At 32.1% G+C, this 23,135-nt stretch overlaps 1 protein-coding gene across 1 annotated transcript; it reads right to left on the bottom strand.

Annotated features, from left to right (window-relative positions):
- Positions 1-3,835: 3,835 nt before the first annotated feature.
- LOC114176634 (cannabidiolic acid synthase-like 1) lies at positions 3,836-5,686 on the bottom strand. Its single transcript, XM_028061741.1, has one exon. It carries the CDS (start codon positions 5,652-5,654, stop codon positions 4,047-4,049), a length of 1,608 nt encoding a protein of 535 aa, XP_027917542.1. The 5' UTR covers positions 5,655-5,686; the 3' UTR covers positions 3,836-4,046.
- Between the last annotated feature and the right edge of the window lie 17,449 nt (positions 5,687-23,135).

Genomic DNA, 23,135 nt, shown 5'->3' with positions numbered 1-23,135 from the left:
AAGAGATTTCACTGGAGCTAGCCCCCAAACATCTGTATGCAATAGTGCTAGTCTTTCAACTTTAGAGGACTTACTTGTTTTGGAGAAGCTAACCTTTTTCTGCTTTCCAAAGATACAATGTTCGCAAGGTCCAACGTCAACATGCTTCAAGTTAGGTATTTTACCTTTTGAGACCATGAGCTTCATTCCTTTCTCACTCATATGCCCAAGTCTCTGATGCCACAAAGAGGAACTGTTGCCAACTTCTGCAACTGATATCATATCCTCATCTGCAATCATGTAAAGAGATCCCCGCTTCTTTCCACGAGCAACAACAAGATTACCTTTCATTACTTTCTAGTGTCCATCTCCAAAGGTGGTGTAATGCCCCTCATCATCCAACTGCCCTATAGATATTAAGTTTCTCTTTAAGGCTGGAATATGTCTGACATTCTTCAAAGTCCACACACTTCCATTAGAGGTTCTGATATTGATATCACCTCTTCCTATAATATCAAGAGATTTTCCATCTGCAAGGTAGACCTTCCCAAACTTTCCTGGAACATAGTTAGATAATAGTTCTAAAGAAGGTGTAGTATGAAATGACGCACCTGAGTCCATAATCCATGAATCAATAGAACAATCTAGACTACATAATAGTGCATCTTCAATTTCATCAGTTGCTGCATTTGCTGATTGATCACTATCTTGCCTCTTGTTGTTGTTGTTCTTCCTTGGAGCCCTACATTGATTTGTAAAGTGACCCCTTTTCTAACAATTCCAACAAGTGATATCATTCCGGAATTTTGGTTTTGATTTCTCTCTAGACTTTGATCTGCCTCGGCCTTGATTACGACCTTTTTGGCTACTTCCTCCTCTAGTTTCAGTACTCAATGCTGAACCAGAACTAGAACTGGAAGATTCCCCTGAACTTTTCCTGCGAACATCTTCGCTTAAGATCAGGTCACGGATGTTATCAAGCTTCAACTTACTATTACTTGCAGAATTACTAACTGCAGTAACAGTTGCACTCCAACTTTCCGGAAGAGATGATAATAAAATTAATGCTTTCACCTCATCATCAAATGTTATCTGCACTGATGTCAACTGCGCAATAATTGTATTGAATTCACTAATATGATTAGTAATCGAGTTACCTTCACCCATTTTTAGGTTGACTAGTCTGCGAATCAAATACACTTTATTGGCTGCAGATGGCTTCTCATACATATTTGACAATGCCTTCATCAAATCTACGGTTGTGTTCTCGTTCATGATGTTGAACGCAACATTCTTGGCTAATGTCAATCGGATCACACCGAGTGTCTGTCGATCTAACAAATCCCATTCCGCCTGCTCCATGTCAGTTGGCTTCTGCCCTGTTAAGGGTAGATACAACTTCTTCTGATATAGGTAGTCCTCTATCTACATCTTCCAGAACCCGAAGTCACTGCCATCAAACTTCTCAATCCTCACCTTCCCTTCTTCCAATGCCATTGCTCTTGCTGCTTTGACGAAAGCTCCTGCTGCTTTTGACCAAAGCTCCTGCTGCGGCTTTTGACCAAAGCTCCTGCTGCCTTTGACCAAAGCTCCTGCTGCCTTTGACCAAAGCTTCTGCTGCCTTTGACCAAAGCTCCCACTACTTCTCTAAACTGAGATCCCCAAGAAGAAAAAAATAGAAACCAAATCTTTTCTGATGTGGAAGATCAGACAATGCTGCAACCACAGAGCATACTAAGAAAAATGGCTCTTGATACCAATTGCTAGGAACAAGGCAATAAAGGAAAGAATAAAGGAGAGAAAAATAGACACAGAGAATTTAACGTGGTTCGGCTACAATGTGTATGCCTACGTCCACGACTACACTAGGAAGTATTTGTATTTTTGGTGTATCTTAAAGCTTTACATAGAGTCTCTTATATAGTAAAATAGAGAACCACATCTCACTATTCTAAGCGATGTGGGACTAAATCAAGCACCATAATTCTAACAAGAACATTATTGTGACACGCACTAAAACACCATAGCTAGAACACTTGGTGCACTTTTACGTCAGAAAACAAACAAACAAACAAAACAAACCATCTAAAGGGACTAAATTGATTCAAATAAAGGGCAAAACATAATACATCAAGTATGTAATAACCACGCGAGATGAACTAGCTATGAAATAAAAGAATAGGGTTGATGCGAATAGGAAAATATACAATGTCGTAACCACACATAGCCTAGAGGTTTGCTTTTGCAAAAATTATTATATAGGTGCAAGGACATACACGGACAAATGTTCTACAGGTAAAGTGTATTACCTATGCCACATCAAAGACGCACACAATCACAAAGTGAAGGATCAATATTGATTCTCAACAATAACGAATCTGGAGGATGGAATGAAATGCATCATGAGAAAGGACAATATGCTTAAGTTTCAATCCATTTTAAATTGGAGTTAAACGAACTTGAACAATGGATGCAAGAAATTTTTTTGGAATGCTAACGGCTGCACCACTAAAAGTTGCATTATTGTGGGTAGCACCGCAAAGGGCTCATTAATCTTATAAGAACTTCACATACAAGGGTTACAACAAATACTACTCTTCAACTACAAAGATATAGGTTGCCTTGATATATATTAGAAATACAATTTTTATTGTTGAAATAAGAATGACTAATGCAAGGCAAATCTTATGTGAAAACAAAGAATATTTATCTTTGTTGGGATTAGAAGTGTGAGAATTTGTTGAAATTAAATGTAAAGTATCTTTTTTGAGAGCAACAAACTTTTTTAAGAGTTGAGACACTCCTAGTATTTCATATATATATATATATATATATATATATATATATATATATATATATATATTATACTTTGCTAAAAAAAATAGGTAAGCTTATTTGTTTAAACATAACTACTACAACATGTATTTGGATGAGGGTCATCATTTCCTAGACATATTCAACTTTTTGTAACGTGAGTCAAATGTTTCATGTTCTTAATGACCAATTTCCATTGTTCCAAGATGTCATGCAAAAATAAGTAATGGATAACCTTTATTTATTTTTAGGTTAGATTGTTATTTTTTATTTAACTCTTAATACAAATATTTGGGTTATTTTGTATGTATATCCGGATTAATTTTTCTCTACATTTTAAGTTAAAACCAACTGATTTTGTTTGGATATAGTCTGACAAAACTTTCTCCATAGGTATCCATATATTATACCCATTCACGTCTGCTGTAAATTAGTCCAGTGTAGAAATATGTTTATTTAGGTGAGGTGAAATATCTGACATAAAACTACATCTATGTTAAACTGTTATATGACATAATTAACTCTTAAAGTTCAACGTAAAAAAACCCTTTTGTTTTAGTCCAACGTAACCCATTCACGTCTATTATTGTTGTATCCCCTATCCACAATATTTATGTTACAGCAAAATAAAAAAGTCCTGCTTATGTTCTGAAAGCTCAATTCAGTTGCATGAGCCTGGCTTGTTAGTGTTGGCTGTCTTAGATTCATCTCTAAGGTATTACCGTAATAAAAGTAAGGAAAGGGATAAAATTATAGGAGTCATAATGATTTCCCTAAGGTTTAGGTTAATTCGGTAAGTTGATAAAATACAAAAATAAAGTTAGTTTGGTCGGGTCTTTTTTATTTGTCTCAAATTTCCTTATATAAAAATTTAATTAAAAAACTAATTAATTCTTTTACATGTTAAAATTAATTTATGTACAAATTAATTTATAAAACTTGCAAAAATACAATTTATTTCTATATTTTTATCTTTTAGCATATAAAAGCTTTTTAAATCAAAATTAGTAAAATCTTACCTACAGCTAATAATGTTTCAGTTAAAATTAAATGCTGTATTGTTTTTTATTTCAATTAAAAATGCTAAATACAATTTAGTACAATAAGTAACTTTACTCCGTATATATTAAAAGGTAAACTTTAATATATAGTAGAGTGTAATTAGTTACTTTTTATAAATTAAAAACGTAGATATACATCATTTGTTTTATTTGAAGTGTCGATAATGGAGGGTATACAACTAATTAATAATTTCATTCTTTGGACAGCGTAGGGATACTTTGCTCGTTTCTGAAAAAGTTGTGAGGATCAACCTTGGTCTTCACTGTAGCCAATCTCTTAAAATTGTTACTGAAATACTTGAGACCCCAAATGCTGGCTTGGTGGTAGCTGGTGTAGCCATTGTTATTAACCCCAATGTCAAGGTCTCTGTAATTCACATATGCAGCTCTTGGAGAGTTTGAAACATAAGGTTCCATATATTTATACAATCTTCTAATCCAATTCACGTGCCTTTGTGTAGCTTCGTCCCCTTCCTCTTGCCAAACGACCACATAGTGAATATGAAATATGTATCCAGATCTGTGTGCGAATGGAATTTCAGATTCGGAAATGTTATCCATTTTGCCTCCATAAGGAGCAAATTGAAGCTGAGAATATTGAACCTTATCGTCGTTAAGCCAGCGCCATAACCCTCGTAATCCATCAACAGGAATGGGTTTCCTCACATAATCAGATTTTCCTTTGTATTTCCCTGAACGAATTTGAGTTCTGTTCAGCAAAACTTCAGGGGCTTCATGGCCTGAAGATCCAATCAACGCACCATTCGTGAAGACTGCTGAGCCAATCCAACTCGTCTCAGTACAATCTTTTCGTTTCAAACCCAACTCTGGGAAGTTCTTTTGCATCAATGGAATAAGTTCTTCAACACCTCCTTGAAACATGGCCACAAAATTCGCTTGTAGTGCTAGCTTTCCATGTTGACTTGAATTTGCCCTTGCCAAGTCCATCCTAAGAAATATGCGCTCGTCCAATTTATTCGCTACAAGTTGCCACTTTTCAATGATCTCGGTTGCATTTTCTTCCAATATCCTTTCAACATTGAACACCGTCACGGTTGATGGAACTGGAACTAGTTTTATCTTCCAAGACACGATGACTCCAAAGCTTGCTCCGCCACCTCCTCTGATGGCCCAAAACAGATCCTCACCCATGGCTTTTCTGTCAAGAAGATTACCATTCACGTCTATTATGTGAGCATCAATGACATTATCTGCTGCAAGACCGTACTTACGCATCAAGAATCCATAGCCACCTCCACTGATGTGGCCACCAGCGCCCACACTGTAGCATACACCAGCTGGGAACCCTAGTGTTTTGCTTGCCTGGCTAATCGTGTAGTAAAGTTCACCAAGGGTTGCCCCAACTTGAACCCACGCAGTTCGGTTTTCCACGTCAACTTTGATTTCTCGGAAGTTTAAGAGGTCAAGGATGACAAACGGAACCCGGGCAACGTACGAGAGACCTTCGTAATCATGGCCTCCGCTTCGGGTTCGAATCTGCAGGCCATGGCGTTGGGAACATTTTATTGTGGCTTGAATGTGGGAAACAACCTGTGGTGTCACGATGACAAGTGGTTTTCTTGAGTCGGAGAACCTAAGATTTTGCATGGTAGCATCTAGAACAGAGAAATATGAAGAGTTTGTTTGGGTGTAAAGAACACTGGAGATTGAGTTGGTGTTATGGGGATAACTGTAAAGACATTGAAGAAAGTTTTCATGAGTATCTGCTGAAGAAGGTGTAAATGAAAATAAAAGAGCAATGACAGTAGCGAAGGTATAATAGCAGCTTAGAGTCTTCATTTTGTGGATGGTTTGTTGTTAATATGGAAAGTGAGTTTGAGAAAGTGTGATGCGGGGTCTCTAATTTATAGTAGTTTGGAGTTTAATGCAATCAGCAGTTAAGTTAACCAAATTTTGGCGTATATCCAAAAAACAAAATAAATGCATGCCTAATTCTGCCACATGGGAGGAGACAATTCAATTTTGTGATGTGGCATGAGACTATTCTACAGATTATACGTGGACAAGTTTCACACGATGACATAATAGGAAGAAAAAATGTAACGGATGACCAAACTTGCATTTCATGTATGCTCACGCAATTGAGCAGAGAATGTTGACCTTTCAATTTGAAAATCCCTCGTAAAATTGAACAATTATATTTTTAAGATGCTTTCGGTCTTAAACCTTCATAATCAAAGCAACTTTATACTCTTACTCACCTTTTCTGTCATTTTTAAATATGAAAAATGATATCTTATATTTATATATATATATATATATATATATATATATATATAATTAACCCTTCATAAAAAAATGTAATAAATTAATAATAATAATTATTGTTATTATTATTATTGTCTTACTTAGATATCTTATTATTATATTAAGATTATGAAATAATTATATACAAAATGAAAAAAGGTCAAAGTATCATTACTTTCCCACCATTTTGTTCAGGCGTTTTTTTTTTTATTACAGTGATTTGATAATATATTATTTTATTATTTAATAGTTATTAAAGAAAACTAAGCTAAAAAATATTTTTTAATAGATGTCGGTATGCAGGATTGAGCTTTTCTTAACCACGAAAAAAAGTTGCTTGCACGTAAAAGGCATTAAGGTAGAATGTTCAATAATTTTTTTTTAATTTATTTACAATATTCAAACTTTAATATTATATTTTTCTCATAAGACCCTAGTCTTTATCATTTAAACAACAGATGTTGCATCAATGAAATATTTTCTTACGATGTGAATTTTATAAATTAACAGTTATTGTCAAATCACAATCATGGAAAATATTTCAAGATAAATTTGTGATTAGTTCTTGTTGAATGAGTTGAAACTAAATAGTTTCTTAATGTACCAGCTAATTTTTAATTTCTATCAAATTCGAAAAACTAGAACTCATTACGTTTTTGTAAATTATATATAAAAGGGTGGAAAAAAATTACATGAGATACTTTTGTAAGTTAGAATTTAATAAATATATAAAATAAAAAGCCACCATTAAATCACCTTTTCGTTCCTAGAACAAAATGAAAGGATAGTTACATAGATTTGTTGCAAGGTTTAAATATATGTTTTATTTGTAAAAATAAAGCGTGTGGATCAACTAATATGAAACTAACATATTTTAATTAGTAATCTCAAAAATGATTTTAAGTATATATATATATATATATATATATATATATATATATATATATATATATATATATATATATATATATAATTTATATTGAGAGAATATATATCAAATTATATCATTATTACACCCCACAGGTTTTTTATGGCATATATTTTATTAGTTTATCATAGTTATATATTACCTCGTTGATGTCAAATTTTATTAAAAAATATGATAATAATCAAATGGTTTTTTTATATATTTTAAAAGTTATATATTATTATGTGTTTGATATATAGATAAATAAATAATATATTAAATAATTTTTTATCAAGAAAATAATTTATAAACATAATGAAGAAAAAAAAATTCAAGAGATATATTTAGGATAAATTATCCCGTTAACAATTATTAAATTATATAATAGTTTGTATAAACTACATACTTTAGCAAAAACATATAGAGTCTCATTTCAAGTGTTTTAAACGTGAGCCAAAGAGAAGTGTCTTGTTAGGCATATCTTGCGTGTTGTGTTTCTTATCCTAGGGAAAGATAAAAATTACTTACTTTTATCATGTTTGATAACAACAATCTTGTTACGAACTTCCGATGTACAACTCATACTTTGCCTCGATATCTGTTCAATAATATTTCTAATCACATTATCAAGTTTAGCTTTTTTTAAGATAAAAATAATTGATAAATATATTATATATTTTTTATTTTTATTATATATTTAATTTTCTTCTATTATTATTAAATATTTTGTTTTATTAAATTTTATTTTATTTATACGATGAGAAATTAAATTTTATATATTAAATAAGGTTTTAATAACTCATCAAAACATTTTTTTGTATATTTGTTCGCGTTTTTATATATTGTTTTGGACGTCCAGTTGTATTATTTATTTATAGGATTGTGTTTTGGAGTATATATTTTTTAATTTGAATGATGTTTTGAAATTCATAACTATTTAATTGTTGACACAATTTAATGTTAAGAGAAGAAATAATCAATATTTTTTGTCTTAATCTTATATCTTTTATTCATCTATCTATGAAATTTGGTCGAGATAGACCATCCAATAATTGTACTCCTTTTTTTTTTTCATTTTTCCTTCATTTTCTTCATTTTCTTCATAGGTCTTGACTTAAATCTCCATTGGTTTCGCATTTTTTTATTCTTTTCTTTTATATATTTTGTGGACACGTAGAATTTTATTTTTAAAATCTGGAGTTATCTTTTCGAGAACCACTATAATTTTACTAAGATGTTAAACGTTTGCTTATAAAAATAAAAATATTTAGTTATGGTTAAACTTTAAATTTATTAGAATAAAATATACTTAAATATTATATATAATTAGTTATAAGGTTTTAAGATATTTTAAATATTATATATAATTAAATATTAGTTGTATGAATGTGTTTCTTTTTTCAGTGATTTCGTTTTCTTTTACAATTTTTAACAATAATTTATTTAAATAAATAGATTATTAATTTATGTATTAATAGTCATGTTACTCCTTCTTTGTATGTTTTCAATCTTGCATTCAATCTATTCAATCTAATAGATAAGTTACTCATATACTCTTGTGTTAATCAACCTTTATTTTTGATGTAGTCATTGAGACTTTGAATTGCATTTGATTAATTCTTTGACTTGATTCTTCGGTCTGAATCTTCAACTTTATTTTTCAAGACTTTAATTTTGAATCAGTTAATAATCTTTAGAAAATTTTCTTTATTTTTGTGATTGAGCTCAGATTTGATTTTGAATTTTGCTCTCTCCAACTTCACAAATTGTCCTGTTAAGGAAACTTTGTGCAATTTGACTCTGCATTTGATCGTTAGAGCAATAATATATTTTATTCAATCAAACAGTTTATTCATAAGATATTTATCAATATTAATTTCATTCAAACTTTTGATTTAAAAACTTCCTTCTTTCAAAATTATAACATTTGTTGTAATTCATATCATTGCATCTATGTTTCAAAGACTTGTATCAAAATGTTCATTTACACGAAGAATCAGAAATCAAAAATCTGATTTAGATCATCAAAGCACGCCATAAAAGTGTCAACATTAAAGGTCGTCTTAAACTTAGCCTGTATAATGACTTAAGTTTCTTTGGGTCATTTAACACACCTTGGTCGTTTGACACATAAGCCTTCTAATGACTTAAGTTGTCTTAGATTGTCTAACCTTGGTCATCTAATGCCTTAATGGTCTAACACCTTAGTCACGCTTTACACAATGATCTAGGTTGTCTAGACACTTAGGTCGTTGACATAACACTACTAAAAAAATTCATATTTCATGCCAATTTTATTTTAAATTTTTTTTGTAGGAAATACTTATAAATTTTGTTATGGAAAAAAAATTTGCAAGAAATTGCTGCCAATTTTTTTACAAAATATTTTGTATAAAACACTTTTCGCAATAAATTTTGTAGGAAATATTTGTGAATTTTATATTTTTGTAGGAAATAATTCTTAGAGAAAATAACAAGAAAAAGTCTTTTCTTGCAAATTTTTTTGCAAAAAAATTTGCAAGAAAATTCTTATGTAATACGAGAATTTTTAGTAGTGTAACATTTTGGTCACAAAACATATTGATTAAAATTTATCAAATTAACTAAATTTAATGTAGTATAACTAACTTATGTTGAATCTCACAAGGACGCAATTGTAGAAATGTACCCATTACTAAACATCATTATCTCTAAAAAATAGTAAAGAAAATAAGTTTGTTAGACAATGGATTAATTATGAAACAAAAGAGTGATAAAATAAATTGGAACAAAATAATAAAATTTAAATAAGTAGATTTTTTTTTTAAATAATTATAAAACGAAAGCGTGATTTATAAATTGAAACAAAATAATGAAAAATTCAAATAACTAGAATTTATTAAAATAACGAAAACTCGAGTGCTTTAAACTTAAAATGAAACTGCATCGATTTATAGTGATTACGACAAATCGAATGAAACTGCAAAAGTAAATGAAAATACTAAATTCTAAAATGTTTAATTAAATTTAAACTAAGAACCATAAATAAATGAAGATGCATAGAAGTATTTTGAAAGAAAACTTAAAAATAAAAGAAAAATAACGAAATAAATATAAACTTAAATTAATTTTAAAATTTATTGAAATCCAATGATGAGAAAAGATGAATGCATACAAACAAACGATGAAAATTTTAACAAAAAAGTGAATGTAATATTAAATAAATAAAATGAAAGCAAATATATTGGATACCAATTTTAAAATGATTGCAATGTATTAAAGGTGGTAATAAATGATATGAGTGTAAAGGTTATATATGAGTGAATATTGATAATTGTGATTGAATATAATAAAATAAAATTGTGGATGTAATCGTGAAATACAAGGTAAAAAAGAAGAAGAAAGAGAATCAAGTACTGAGTTTAAATAAAATAGACCGAGAATATATATATATATATATATATATATATATATATATATATATATATATATATATATATATATATATATATATATATATATATATAAACTTTATAATCTTCACTTTATTTTTAGATTTAATAAACAAGGAACTTATCATCAATGCCTCTTATGATCTCATGCACTTTACTTCATCAAATCTATGGCCTCGGGTTCCATTGAACCGAGGCAGAAGGTGGCTCTATGGCTTCAGTTCTTAATCGAGGTCAAAAGCTATGCTCTTTTGGCCTCGCTCCAATATGCTTCGGTTCCCGAATCGGTGCAGAATATTAAAAACAACCGTTGCCAAAGTCCTTTTCTGCACTGGTGTGTGCTAACACGCTTGAGTGGCTAAGGGTGAGCCGATGTAGAAGAGGCACTCGACAAACCCGATGAAACCCCAATTATTGGTGTTGTCATTGGACAAAGCTCGTCGACGTTTGTAAGCGACGGATGAAGGAGTGAAAACTGATGTCGGTTAGGGTTGTGAGCGAAAACTGTGAGTGTTGGTCGTTGAAAATGATTAAATGGAGGATATGGGAATAATGATTGGAGAAAATGAAGAAGATTTGTGAATCTGAAGGTGATGGAGGTGGACAATTAAACTAGTCTAAGAGAATAAAAGACTAAGGGTGTGTTCTTTTGGGAGGAATGATTTGTGAGAGAGGGAAAGGATTGATTTGGGTGGATTTGAGGGTGAAGTTTATGTCATTTTTTTATAGGGATTTAGAGGTGACAACAGTGTTGATTTGAGAGTAAATTTTGTGAAAGTTTATGAAGGATTTGTAAGATTACCAAATTGTTCTTTGTGTTAAAAGTAATATAAAATGATATTTAGATAAGTTGTAATTAATTTTGAATTTTTTTCGATGATGAATAAAATTATTAATATTGTTTATTAATTTAAAAAATAAATATTATAATATATTTGATTTGAAAATTTAAATTTTTTAATTTTTAATATTAAAGCAAAAATAAAATAAAATTAAACATTTGAAATCACAACATTAATAAAGAAGTACACACATGAGAACATATAATATGATCAATAATATAATCAAAGTTAAGCTCCTCCATTCATATAATTTTGCAACCTATTTTAGTGATTTTCTCTAGCATCCCCACAAGACGTCTAGTATGAAGTGGATGTCAACAAAGAAAGTCGTAGCATTGTCTGAATAAGTTGTCATTTGAAATGTTCATGCTTCTTAGTAACTCAAAAATTTGCTCTTCTGTATATTGAGTTGAAGGGGTTCTTGGAATTAGGTTTTATTCCTTATTAAGGAGTGTGTTCGCACATTCAAGAGCTGCAACTTGACGGTTAATAGCTATATTCATTCGTCTTTCAATATTCTGGAATCCATCCGAGTTCAACACGCATAACACAAAATGAAGATAAAAATGATTAAGACATGATAGGAGATGAAATTACTTTGAATTCAATGAATAATGTAAATAAAAAAGTTGAGTTGAAAAATACAAGTTAGTGGAAAGAGTGTTGAATGTCGTCCAATTTGTTAAGGATTTCATTGATATTGAAATTGACTTCATCATAACATTTGTTCATGTCCAGGGTTAAATGTGATAAAATTCTTCCATGTGGTGCACATTTTGTTCCACTCGATGAACATTTTTCTCAATTCGTTGCATTCTTCAATCCATGTGTTCTAATCCATGCATTCTAAATTCCATGTCTTGAACTCCCCCTATATTTAACTAAGAACTTTAACATTTGGGTGGACTTCTGCTTGCTATTGTACTGCATGCAAATGACTTTGTGGTTGTGGTTGTACCTGATCCGGTTGATTTGCATGAACATGATGCCATACATCGTTTACATTAACAATGTTAATCTTTTTCAAAGAATTTGTAGAGAATTGTTGTCTCAACCCTATTGTGGTGCTAACCTCAGCAAAAAAGGCCCATTCCACTGTATTGCATGATTCTGGTTATTAAAATACTGTATGAAGAGATGCTTCACTGCTATTTCTTTTTAGCATACTTTGCATTATATGATGTGCCCAATTAATAGAAATGTTAGTTTTGAGGGCCTATATCATAAAAATGTATTCTTTCATTACTTTTGCAAAATTAGTTAGACGGGATGTCAACCAATGGACCACCACATAATGGAGGAGTCTGTCATTTATTTTTAGAGTTCCCACAATTTTTACATTTTCACCTTGCAGATTTTGTCTAATCATAGTAGCGAATGCCATGTGACGGTCATAGGGGAGGTATTTTGGTATGTTTGGATACAATAATTTTCAACCTTAATACATGAGATGTGCAATATTAAACCAATCATCAGGTTTAAGTTTAATTTTCGTCTCATTAACCTCACTTAATAAGTATTCATTGCCAGATATCTTCGAGTTTGAATATAAAGGCTTTGATGATATCAACATAGTATGGACAGTTCAAAGAAATGAAGTCCAAGTTGGCTTGGAAAGTAAGGTGGTGACGAAAATAAAGCCATGATGTTGCACAAGATTGGCAGTTCATAATTTTAGGTTCCGCAATTCTCCTTATACAGAAACGTCTTTGATCTAGAACATATTCCATTGATGGCAATGTCTGATGAGGAAGGTTTATGTCTATATCTTTATTTTTCCCTTACAACATTTAGATCTTGTTGATGAAGACGCCATATTCAAAACAAAAATGAAAATTACATTTTACATTCAAATTATTGTTATTATAAAAGTAATGTAAATATGAAGGTCCACATAAAGTCATTAACATACAAAATGATAGAAGTCTTTCAAACACAAATTAAGCAAACTTAGTCAAGAAATATAAACAACACAGTTAAGTACTCCCTGTCATCATCTTAACTAACTTATTCCAAATAATATCCGAAGGCAGGTCCATTAGCCGTTTTGTATGCACTAGATTTGCATAGAGGAAATCATAACACTATTCCATTACATTTTCATCGTATATGTTCATGTCGGCTAACGTCTCCCATATGTCGCTTTCTGAGTAATGAAAATTTGTCATGTGTTGCATCATGCCGACTTGCTCCACAAGAATATCATTGCGCTTCTCAATTGCAATGACCTGTCTTTCTATTGTAAATGATATCTTTTCGAAGCGGGAGTTACCCATTCCCATCACATCCATAAACCTATCTAGTTTTTTAGTAAGTTTCTTAAACTTTGAGTTCATAAAATCAACCATTGGTGCTTTTCTTTTAGAGCCTTGTGACGTTGAGGTCCTACATGAGAGAACTGATGGTTGTGATTGAGTAAGCCCAGGATTGTACTCATCCATAGTTGGTGGAGTTGGGTAACTACCTCCATCATGCAAAGGTGGGTCAAGCATGTACTCCATTTGATCATTAAGATTAACCTCTAACGTATGTTGCTCGCAATGACATCGTGCTTTGTAAGACCCGTGGAATTTAATTAATTAAATAAATAATTAATTAATAAAGGCAGGTAGTGGGAGCCTTTATGGCATTTAATACTGACATGTATGATGTGGAAAAGTACTAGCTCAAGTGGTTGAGAGTACTTTATTATATGAGAGGACTTGGGTTTAAGTCCTATGTATGTCATTTGTGTGTTATTTAATTATTATTATTTTAATAATATGTTTGATCAAGTTGAGTGATAATATAATCATAGAATTATATTGATCATCACGAAACATAAATTGGTTAAATGGTTGTGCTTTGATTTGACATGGGAATGGTTAGGGGTTTGAACCTTGGTTAACTCAAATTAAGCTTTCTTTTTGCTAAACTTATTTTTAGCAAAGAGGAGAAGGGTTGGGAACCCTAACAGCCACATGAAGGCAACCTAAGAGGCTGGAAAAACAACTAATGATGGACTTTGAATGACAATTATACCACTTTTAAGATAGAGTCAAAGGAAGAGCATTGGTGATCAAGGGGGAACTCACAATAATTCCAAAATAAGCTAAGAAAACCAGGTTAGGGGAGCTGGACTCCGTTATTTTTATGTGTTGTTATTTTCTTAAGATGTAAGATGAATTGGATGCACATATTCTACTTATTCATGTGATTTTTGTGTTTCTGGAATTTTTCCAGAAACCGCCTGACGGGTGATGAATTACCGCGAGGCAACACATCATTTTTTGCACTGGTTTTGGGTTCCTGAAGAGGAACCGCCTGGCGGCACCTCCCTGGCCGCCAGGCGACACATAGCTGCAACCTAGGTTCTGGGTTTTTGGTTGAATTGTCTGGCGGCAATGAACACCCACCAAGAAACACGAGTGGATTTGACCTAATTTTGGTGTTTTGGGGTTCTGAGTTGCTTCTGTTCGGGGAAAAAGACAATACTAACCATTTGGAAATTATTAGAAGCCAGAATTCGATGTAATATATATACACTAGTGGATTCAATTGAGTGAAAATTGTATGAACTTGTATATTAGGGTTGATGAATTGGGAATTTCTATAAGGGCAGGAATCTAAGGGGAAAATGTGAAGGAATTCGTGAATGGGAAGTGTTAGGGATGAATCGTAATCCTAATAACTAGGATCGTATCCTATGGAGTCTTAAATTGATGGAAATCAGAGTTGTTGCGAAGGGGGTAAGGTTCGCAGGTGCAGGAACCGCCTAGCGGCACCCAATTGGCTGCCAGACACCACACCAGAGCTGTGTGGTGTTCTGATTCATGAAAAATGATATTTTTCATATTTTCACGGAATAGGAACCGCCCGACGTTGGGTTTGTACCGCTAGGTGCCAGGTGGAGTCTGTAGTTCAGTGAATACTAAGGCGCGTGGCGCGTGGTGGCAGAGGAAGTTTCACCAGGCAATAGTTGCAGTGGCAGTGAAGACTAAGGCGCTTAGCACCTGACGGTACGTGTCACCCGCCAGGCGATCTGGAAGCGACAAGCCTGGCGATACATGTCCCCCGCCAGGTGATTTTGCTGCAGCAAATGGATGTTATGCTTGCTATGATGTGTGTGATCTACAAGGCTTCTAGGATATCTTAAAGGTGGGTTTGCTGGTGTTCCTTGAGTTGAGCTCGGAACGTATCCCTTGAGTTGTGGCTCGGGATAGGGGTTAAGCACGTGGCATTCCTTGAGTTGTGGCTCGGCATGGCGGATGAACACGAGGAACTCTTGAGTTGTGACTCGGGTTGGCGAGTGTTGCCGATGTGAGTGTGCTGGTTGTTGCCAATACGGATGGGTCCGAATAGATTGCTCTCCTTAGTAGTAATTGACGAGTTTGGTAGTCTTAGGACGTTATGAATTAAGTTCGTATATGGGAACTCCACCTGGCGTTATGGTGTATGATCTGTAGCATGGTTTCCCGCACGTGCTCTATCCGTTGTGGCCGATAGGTATGGCAGTAAGACACCTTGAGGTACTCATTAGAAAATGTAGAACACAATTAACATGGTGGTGGCCATGTGATGGGATATCAAGGGATGGATTTCCTTTGGTGTGGTTATGTGATTGTATAATTGTGTCATAGATATATATGTTTATTTTGTTAGCTCACCCTATCTGCTTGTGTTTGGCGATGATCGTGTATGCGGTACATAGGAGCAGATGATGTTGCAGATGGATCTGGTGAGGCTTAGCAGTGGAGAGGGGAAAAACTCATGGGAACAGTTTTATTGAGTTTTTATCACTTATGGTTTTGGAATAAAGTTGTAAACTATTATATGACTGTTTTTGATATTGTATTGAATTTTGAAAAATTTGAATTTAGAGTTATCTTTATTATGAAATAAATTATTTGAAATTTTCCTCATTTTTGGGAATTAATTTATAATTAATGAGATTTTATTTTCTTATTTTAATTATTATTTAAACCCGTAATATCCGATCGGGATGTTACATGCTTGACGTGTTGTGCAGATGCCACCCTTTATGGCACGATTGGCTCCCCTTAATTCCTCCATCAGATAATAGTGCCTAATAGTAATTCCCTTCAATTTATCTACAAAAGGATTTGCCTGAAATTGAAGTGAATGACCATAAATAAAAGGAAAGTCAAGTATTCCTAATACGTAAAATAATGTAATCAACAATTTCAATTACGTTTATCAAATCAGACCATACTTCATCCTCTGTTTCAAAACGCTTTGACAATGCAGAGAATAAATCATACATAATGCGCCATCTCTCTTTCAAGACTTTTTATTTCTGTTTTTGACATTGTTTTTTGTCATTCCAACAAACCCTGATTGGTGAAGATGGTGAACTATGTTATTGTATGCTTGTGTTGTCCAGTTGTCATCAACCTTGTTACCTAATTGTGATTCGTCTATCATTGCATTTAGAAGTTATTCATCCATTTCCTTAGTCCATTTTGTGAACTCTCGAGGAACCACATCAAAAGCGGCTAATACTCCCTTTCTTCTTTTCATGTGATAATACCGAGGGCAAACAAATGTTCATGACATGATAGTAATGTAATAATTCATAAACATACAAATTTTTATTGAATTAAGCCATTCTAAACGTGCTTAATTAAGTACATGTAGCTTTTTTTTTTGTAATAAAATCACATCTGATTTGCTATATCATCCCTAATATTACAACCAACCATATAATCATCATCACAGTCCAATTAAGCATTTCATGGTTCATCTAGATGTTCCATCAATCTTATCAATCACATCGCGATCAATCTTATCAGTTAAAGAGTCATCAGTGTTCAAATCTCGTAGGAAATTGTGGAGGATTCTACATGTTAAAATTATATCTGTCATTGTGTCCAAAGCGTAATGAGGCACAGTTCCACTTGCTATGATAGGAAATCGTTTCTTCAACACATCGAATGTTCTCTCAATCACATTTCTTACACACAAATGTTGGGGTGATTAAATAGTTCACATGGATTTTGTGGCCCTCTTCATGTGATATCTTACACCTCTATGCGAAGTGATTATTGTTTTTTTTAGCATGAAACCAACATCTTCAAGATTGTGTTTTTCTAGGATAATGATAACAATTAAGTTATCAATTACCGACAACGTAAACATAATAAAATAGACCAAATAAGGGTATGACCAAAGGATCATCTCTAACAAGAACATCTTTCAATACTCTTGAATTAGATGTTGTTCCCTCTCATCTAGCCAACACATAAGTGAATTTCATATCAAAATCACATACGGCGAAAATGTTTTGAGTTGGCCAGTCCTTCCTACCTTGATACCTAAGAGCCTTAGATCTTAGGACCCTTACTCAAACATGAGTTCCATCTGTGGCCTCTAGACAATCTTATTTCATCCAAATTAAAATTGTAAATGAAGATTGTTGTGTAAGTTGCTAAAAGAAAACAAAAAGTATTATGTGCAATATTACCTTAAAGTACGGGTAGAATCAACTATTGTTCAGGACATGATCTTGTACCTTTGTTCCCGACGATTGAATTAAAAACTCTGACTCCAAAGTTAAGATTGCATCCAACACATTATGAAGATGTCTGCTAACAGTCGAGCTAGAATGATGGAAGAAAAATGACACACTATGATTCTTGATATTATGCCTAATGATGTGTAGAAACTTAGCAACTTGTTCCTCCAATGTGCATCGTACAACATCTTTAACTAACCCAGCTGCCCTTAATCGTTGACATAGGTTAATAAATGTCTTTGGTCCTATTCGAATAATGTCCAGACATTGTTTGTATATACTAGGTATGACATCAACTACTCTCGGTGATAATCTATGTCCAAGACAAAATCCTTAACACTATTTCTTGAAGTAGAATATATATTCAATATATTCAATGCATGCACAACAATGCATAACTATTAAGAATGTTACGTCTAATATATATATATATATATATATATATATATATATATATATATATATATATATATTGTATTCAATTGTCACCTGCTCCTATCGAAAATAGGATTGACCACGGATTCGAGAAATAGCACATGATTTCATAAAACCATATGATTTTCCCGATCTAAATAAAGCAGGTTTTCTATGAAGAAGATTTGTCTAAGCATGTTCTATTCGATACGGGTAGGAGAAGAACCAGACTTGATTTTCTTAAAAAATAGAGAAATCAGAACCAAGTCAAGATGATACGAATCAACCCCTCCTCTTGCGTTCTTGCGCCAAAGATCTTACCATTTCCGAAGTAACTGAAGTTCTATCTATTTTTCCATTTCAATTCAAGGGTTCTTATGTGTTTTCATGCCCCTTCGAGACCCCGCAAAAATGGACAATTTGCTTTTTTTAGGAACATACATATATTCATTACCACTATATATATATATATATATATATATATATATATATATATATATATATATATATATATATATATATATATATATATATAAACAAGGAGGGGGTGAATTGGTATTTCAAGATTTTAACCTTTTTAGACAATTCTTGAAATTGTTTTCAATCTTTACCAAATGCTCTAATCAATTAACAAATGCAGTGTTAATGGACTATTTCAAACACATTAAAGATAACAATAAATGTAAGAAAAGAAAAGGTAACAATTTTTATACTGATTCGATTTAAGATGAAACTAACAACCCTAGCTAGAAGATTTCTAAGAGTTTACAAGATTTTACAAGTTCTCCTTAATAATTCTAAACCCTATGACGTCAAGAACTTGATAACTCTATCAAGAATCACTCTCTAATGCAATGCGACACCAAATTGCATCAAGAACCACTACCTAATGCAATTCTACACACAACATCGAAAAATTGTAATTGTTGGTGTAAGTGTGCAACTATATTGAAGTCGACATGAACAACATCATCTAGCACATCCTCACCATCGAAAAATGACACATATAAATCCTCTTCCATCTAAATTATCCGTATAAAAGATATAAGCATCTTACGTACAAACAAATACAATTAAAGATGAACCAAAAAATGTACATGTTTTATACCATATCAAAAGAAGAAAAAAATGTGATCAAAGTCATTCAAAATGAATACAACTATCATACAATACATATTTATTATAGACAATGAATACCATAGAACTTATACAACTTATGACTTAACTGTATAAACATCTTCACACGCTTTGCAAAAGTCAGATACCACAAACAAACCAAACACACAAACACCTCCTTCCAAGATATGACGTCTAACACCAAAAACGCACAACGAAAATATCACCCAAGACACCAAACAACAAGTGAGATCAAGTTACACACCAAACAAATGAAACACTAGGTTTAAATCAAATAGCAATATATATCATATATTTTCCAAAAATTAAAATATTCCAAGTTCATCACCTCCACATCAAGGTTTAAGTGGCCTTGCTTAAGCACACATCACCATATACCAGTCACAATAATAAACTAGTTCAACCAGTGTAGAACAACAAATAGTCACAACCAATAACCACAACACATATACCAAACACAACAACGTGCATTAAAATCATAATAACTATGAAGCACTACACCATCATACACGACCCAAAACAACTCACCACTACGACATGTCCACCGTTGACACCAAATACACCAACAAAAGCCACCACCACCAACGTCCAACAGAAGCAGACACGACGTCATAAGCCTTCAACTAAGCTGCAGTGAAATCCTTCAGTGCCCAACACAACAACAACTTTCTACAACAAAAAATGCAATCAAAATTTCGAATAGGTTCCATGAAAAAGGGAACCAGGTAAAAGAAGCATGCATGAAAAAGGGAATCGGTTCCAAATGAAAAGGGAATAGGCTTCAATTCAAACGTAATCGATTCCATTGACGTCTTCAAACCACAATCTGGTTGAACTAAACTAGATCCACTTGGCGCACTTTCTTATCTTCGAACCATGCATCTCCTCGACGAACAACAATGGTGGAAACGAGGGAAGGGGTAGGGAAGATCAAACGAAAGGAGAATGGTAAGGCATATAAAAAAAATACATAGAACATCATTTGGTGGCACAAGCACACTCATAGAACTCATCTGGTTACAACTTAAAGATAGGAGAGTGTCTCGGCCTAACGGTTGAGAAGCTTCCTTCTTCCTAGCTCAACTAATACAACACACCAACTACCTTCTTAATGGTTCATTGAATGGGGTTCATTCATGAGGCTCAACAATACATGATCAAAGAAGTCAAGAATCTTTCCTGTTTATGCATCATGAATCTCTCCTGTTGTGAATCGGGAATCTACCTTCTTTACTAACAGATCTCGAGCAATGAAAGAGTGCAACATTTATAATCGTTTCTTATACTAAAATAACGAGAGTTTGTTAGCAAAGTGGTTAGAATCATTCCCAAATCTCATGTAGCAAGCATGATGTTATAACGAGATAAATCTTACAAATCAGCGTTTTTGCCTCGCTTTGCATTTCATAAAAAAAAAATACAATATTTTTCTCAAATCAACGCTTTCAATAACCCATAATCAGGAATTCACTTCTAAAAAACACGATCTAAGGAAAAATATGAATAAAGGTACAAAAATTCATATGAAAGCGAAAGGTGAAAAGAATACGCGAGAAATCAAAATATTATGTATTTTAATTGAAATTTGATAAAGAAAATCCCTTATACTTATACTTACAGGGGTTTAGAAAACCTCTTTCAAGTATTTGTTTTCTAGAGGTTTTTATAACCTCTCTTAAAGAACCCTCGATAAAATAAAAATTTGTTGTTGTTTTGTTGCTGATTATTCTTTAATTTACAATATTCAAAATTTAATAGTATCTTTTTCTGATAAGGTCCTATACTTTTATCACCTTTTCGCTTCTAGAACAACTAAAGAATAGTGACAGAAACCCATACACTTGTTATAAGATTTAGAATATGTTTCTGTGCGGATCAACTAAGATCAAGCTAATATATTTTAGTTAGTTGCCTAAAAAATATTCTCTGTAAAAGATATATATGATTTATATGGAGAGAATGCATCAAATTATATAATTATAACACCGAAGATGGATTTTATAGCAAACTTTTTTTAATTAATCCAACTATTTTAGCATAGTTATATATTACATTGTTGAGGTCAAACTCCATATAAAATGGTAATAATTAAATGATTATTTATATATTTTAAAGCTATATATTATAATATTATAATATATATATATATATATATATATATATATATATATATATATGTGTGTGTGTGTAATAAATGAGGTATTAAATGTTTTTTTATCATTTTTTTTAAAGAAAGATAACAGAGAAAATAAACTACCAATAGATAGATATATTTAGAATAAATTCTGACGTTAAAATGATTGAATTATATAATAGTTTATGTCAGTGCATACTTTGTAGTAGGCACACATTCAATCTCATTCACGTGTTTAAACGAGAGCCTTGTTAGTATCTTGCGTGTCGTGTTTTGTATCCGAGATATAGATTCTGTAAACTTTGAGTTCAGACAATTTCGCTGTGATTAACTCAGAAGTTAAAGTTTATAAGGAAATAAAGTCTATTCGAAGAGAAGAAAAGATGAAGAATAAACTTGTGAATAACACGTTCAAAAGGTCTGAAAAGATAAAAGAGAAGGCGAAAAGAATGAGCGAGAAATTAAAATATTACCTATTTTAACTGAGGTTTAATAAAAAAAGCCTCTGTACTTATCAGGGGTTTACAAAACCTCCTGTAAGCTTGTTTATTGTTTGAGGTTATAGAACGTCTCTTAAATAATCCCTAGAAAAATGACGTTTTTTTTTGTAGTGTGTTGCCTGTCTGTATATGTCTAGGATTCATATATATATACTACGGTTATGCTAAAAACAACAGTCTATTCCTTTGTATTTTTTTTTTAATTTAAAGACTTTGTATTTTTTTTTTTAATTTAAAGACTACGGAAGAATAGGCTATTATATGGTTTGTTCATTAACCGTAGCCTATATTTTGTTATAGACTACAATTTTAGACAGGACCAGTAACCTATTCGTCTGTATTCTTTAATGAAAAGTTACATAAGAATAGACTACAGTTAGCTAACCATATCTATATTTTGTTATAGGCTATGGTTTTGTGTGTAATCAAAACCTATTACTTTGCAGTGTTTTAATAATATTTTTACATGAATTTCAAATGATAATAGGTTATAGATACATAGGGCCGTAGCCTATTTGGTATTACAGACTACTCAGTAATTATATTCTAAATGTCTTGATTTTTTGCTACAGCTTAATATACTATAGTAAGATAATCGTAACATAACGTTTTACAAAACTGTGGTCAAATACAAACATTTTTATTTATTAGGGTTAAACATAGATTTAAACAATATACATGTTTTCCATAACATAAAATTAAATTTATAAATTATGTTACGTATATCGATTTAGAAATAATTAATCTTTTTGTGACACAATACACTATAACAATTTTACATTTTAGCCAACGATAATATTTAAAAGATAATTTGATATTTTCTTATAATAATTTAATAGAAAAATGATTTGTTAATATCCAAATCTTACCACTTTAATTGGCAGCACACGTGGCTTTTTATTTGTAATTTTGTAATTTTCTTTTAAATCATCCATGCTGGTAAAGAGAATCAAAATGAACTATGAACATTTTTGAACAAAAACATTTCTCTCCTTCTCCTCTTCACTTTGCAATCCAGAACTTTGGACCAAAAACCCTTTTCTCTCCTCCTTTTCTTTGGTCTGAACTTTGGAAGCAGTAATCCAAGGTTTTGTTCTTCAATTTTTCTTGTCCTTTACGTGGGCCATATTGGGT

Source organism: Vigna unguiculata, chromosome 3 (assembly GCF_004118075.2).
Source record: "Vigna unguiculata cultivar IT97K-499-35 chromosome 3, ASM411807v1, whole genome shotgun sequence".
Taxonomy (NCBI): Eukaryota; Viridiplantae; Streptophyta; class Magnoliopsida; order Fabales; family Fabaceae; genus Vigna; species Vigna unguiculata.
The sequence above is the reverse complement of the archived record's forward strand: the minus strand, read 5'-3'. Positions and strand labels throughout refer to the sequence as shown.

What these genes read in the sequence shown, in the direction of transcription:
- LOC114176634 (XM_028061741.1), bottom strand. Translation starts at nt 5,654, where the DNA reads ATGAAGACTCTAAGCTGCTATTATACCTTCGCTACTGTCATTGCTCTT.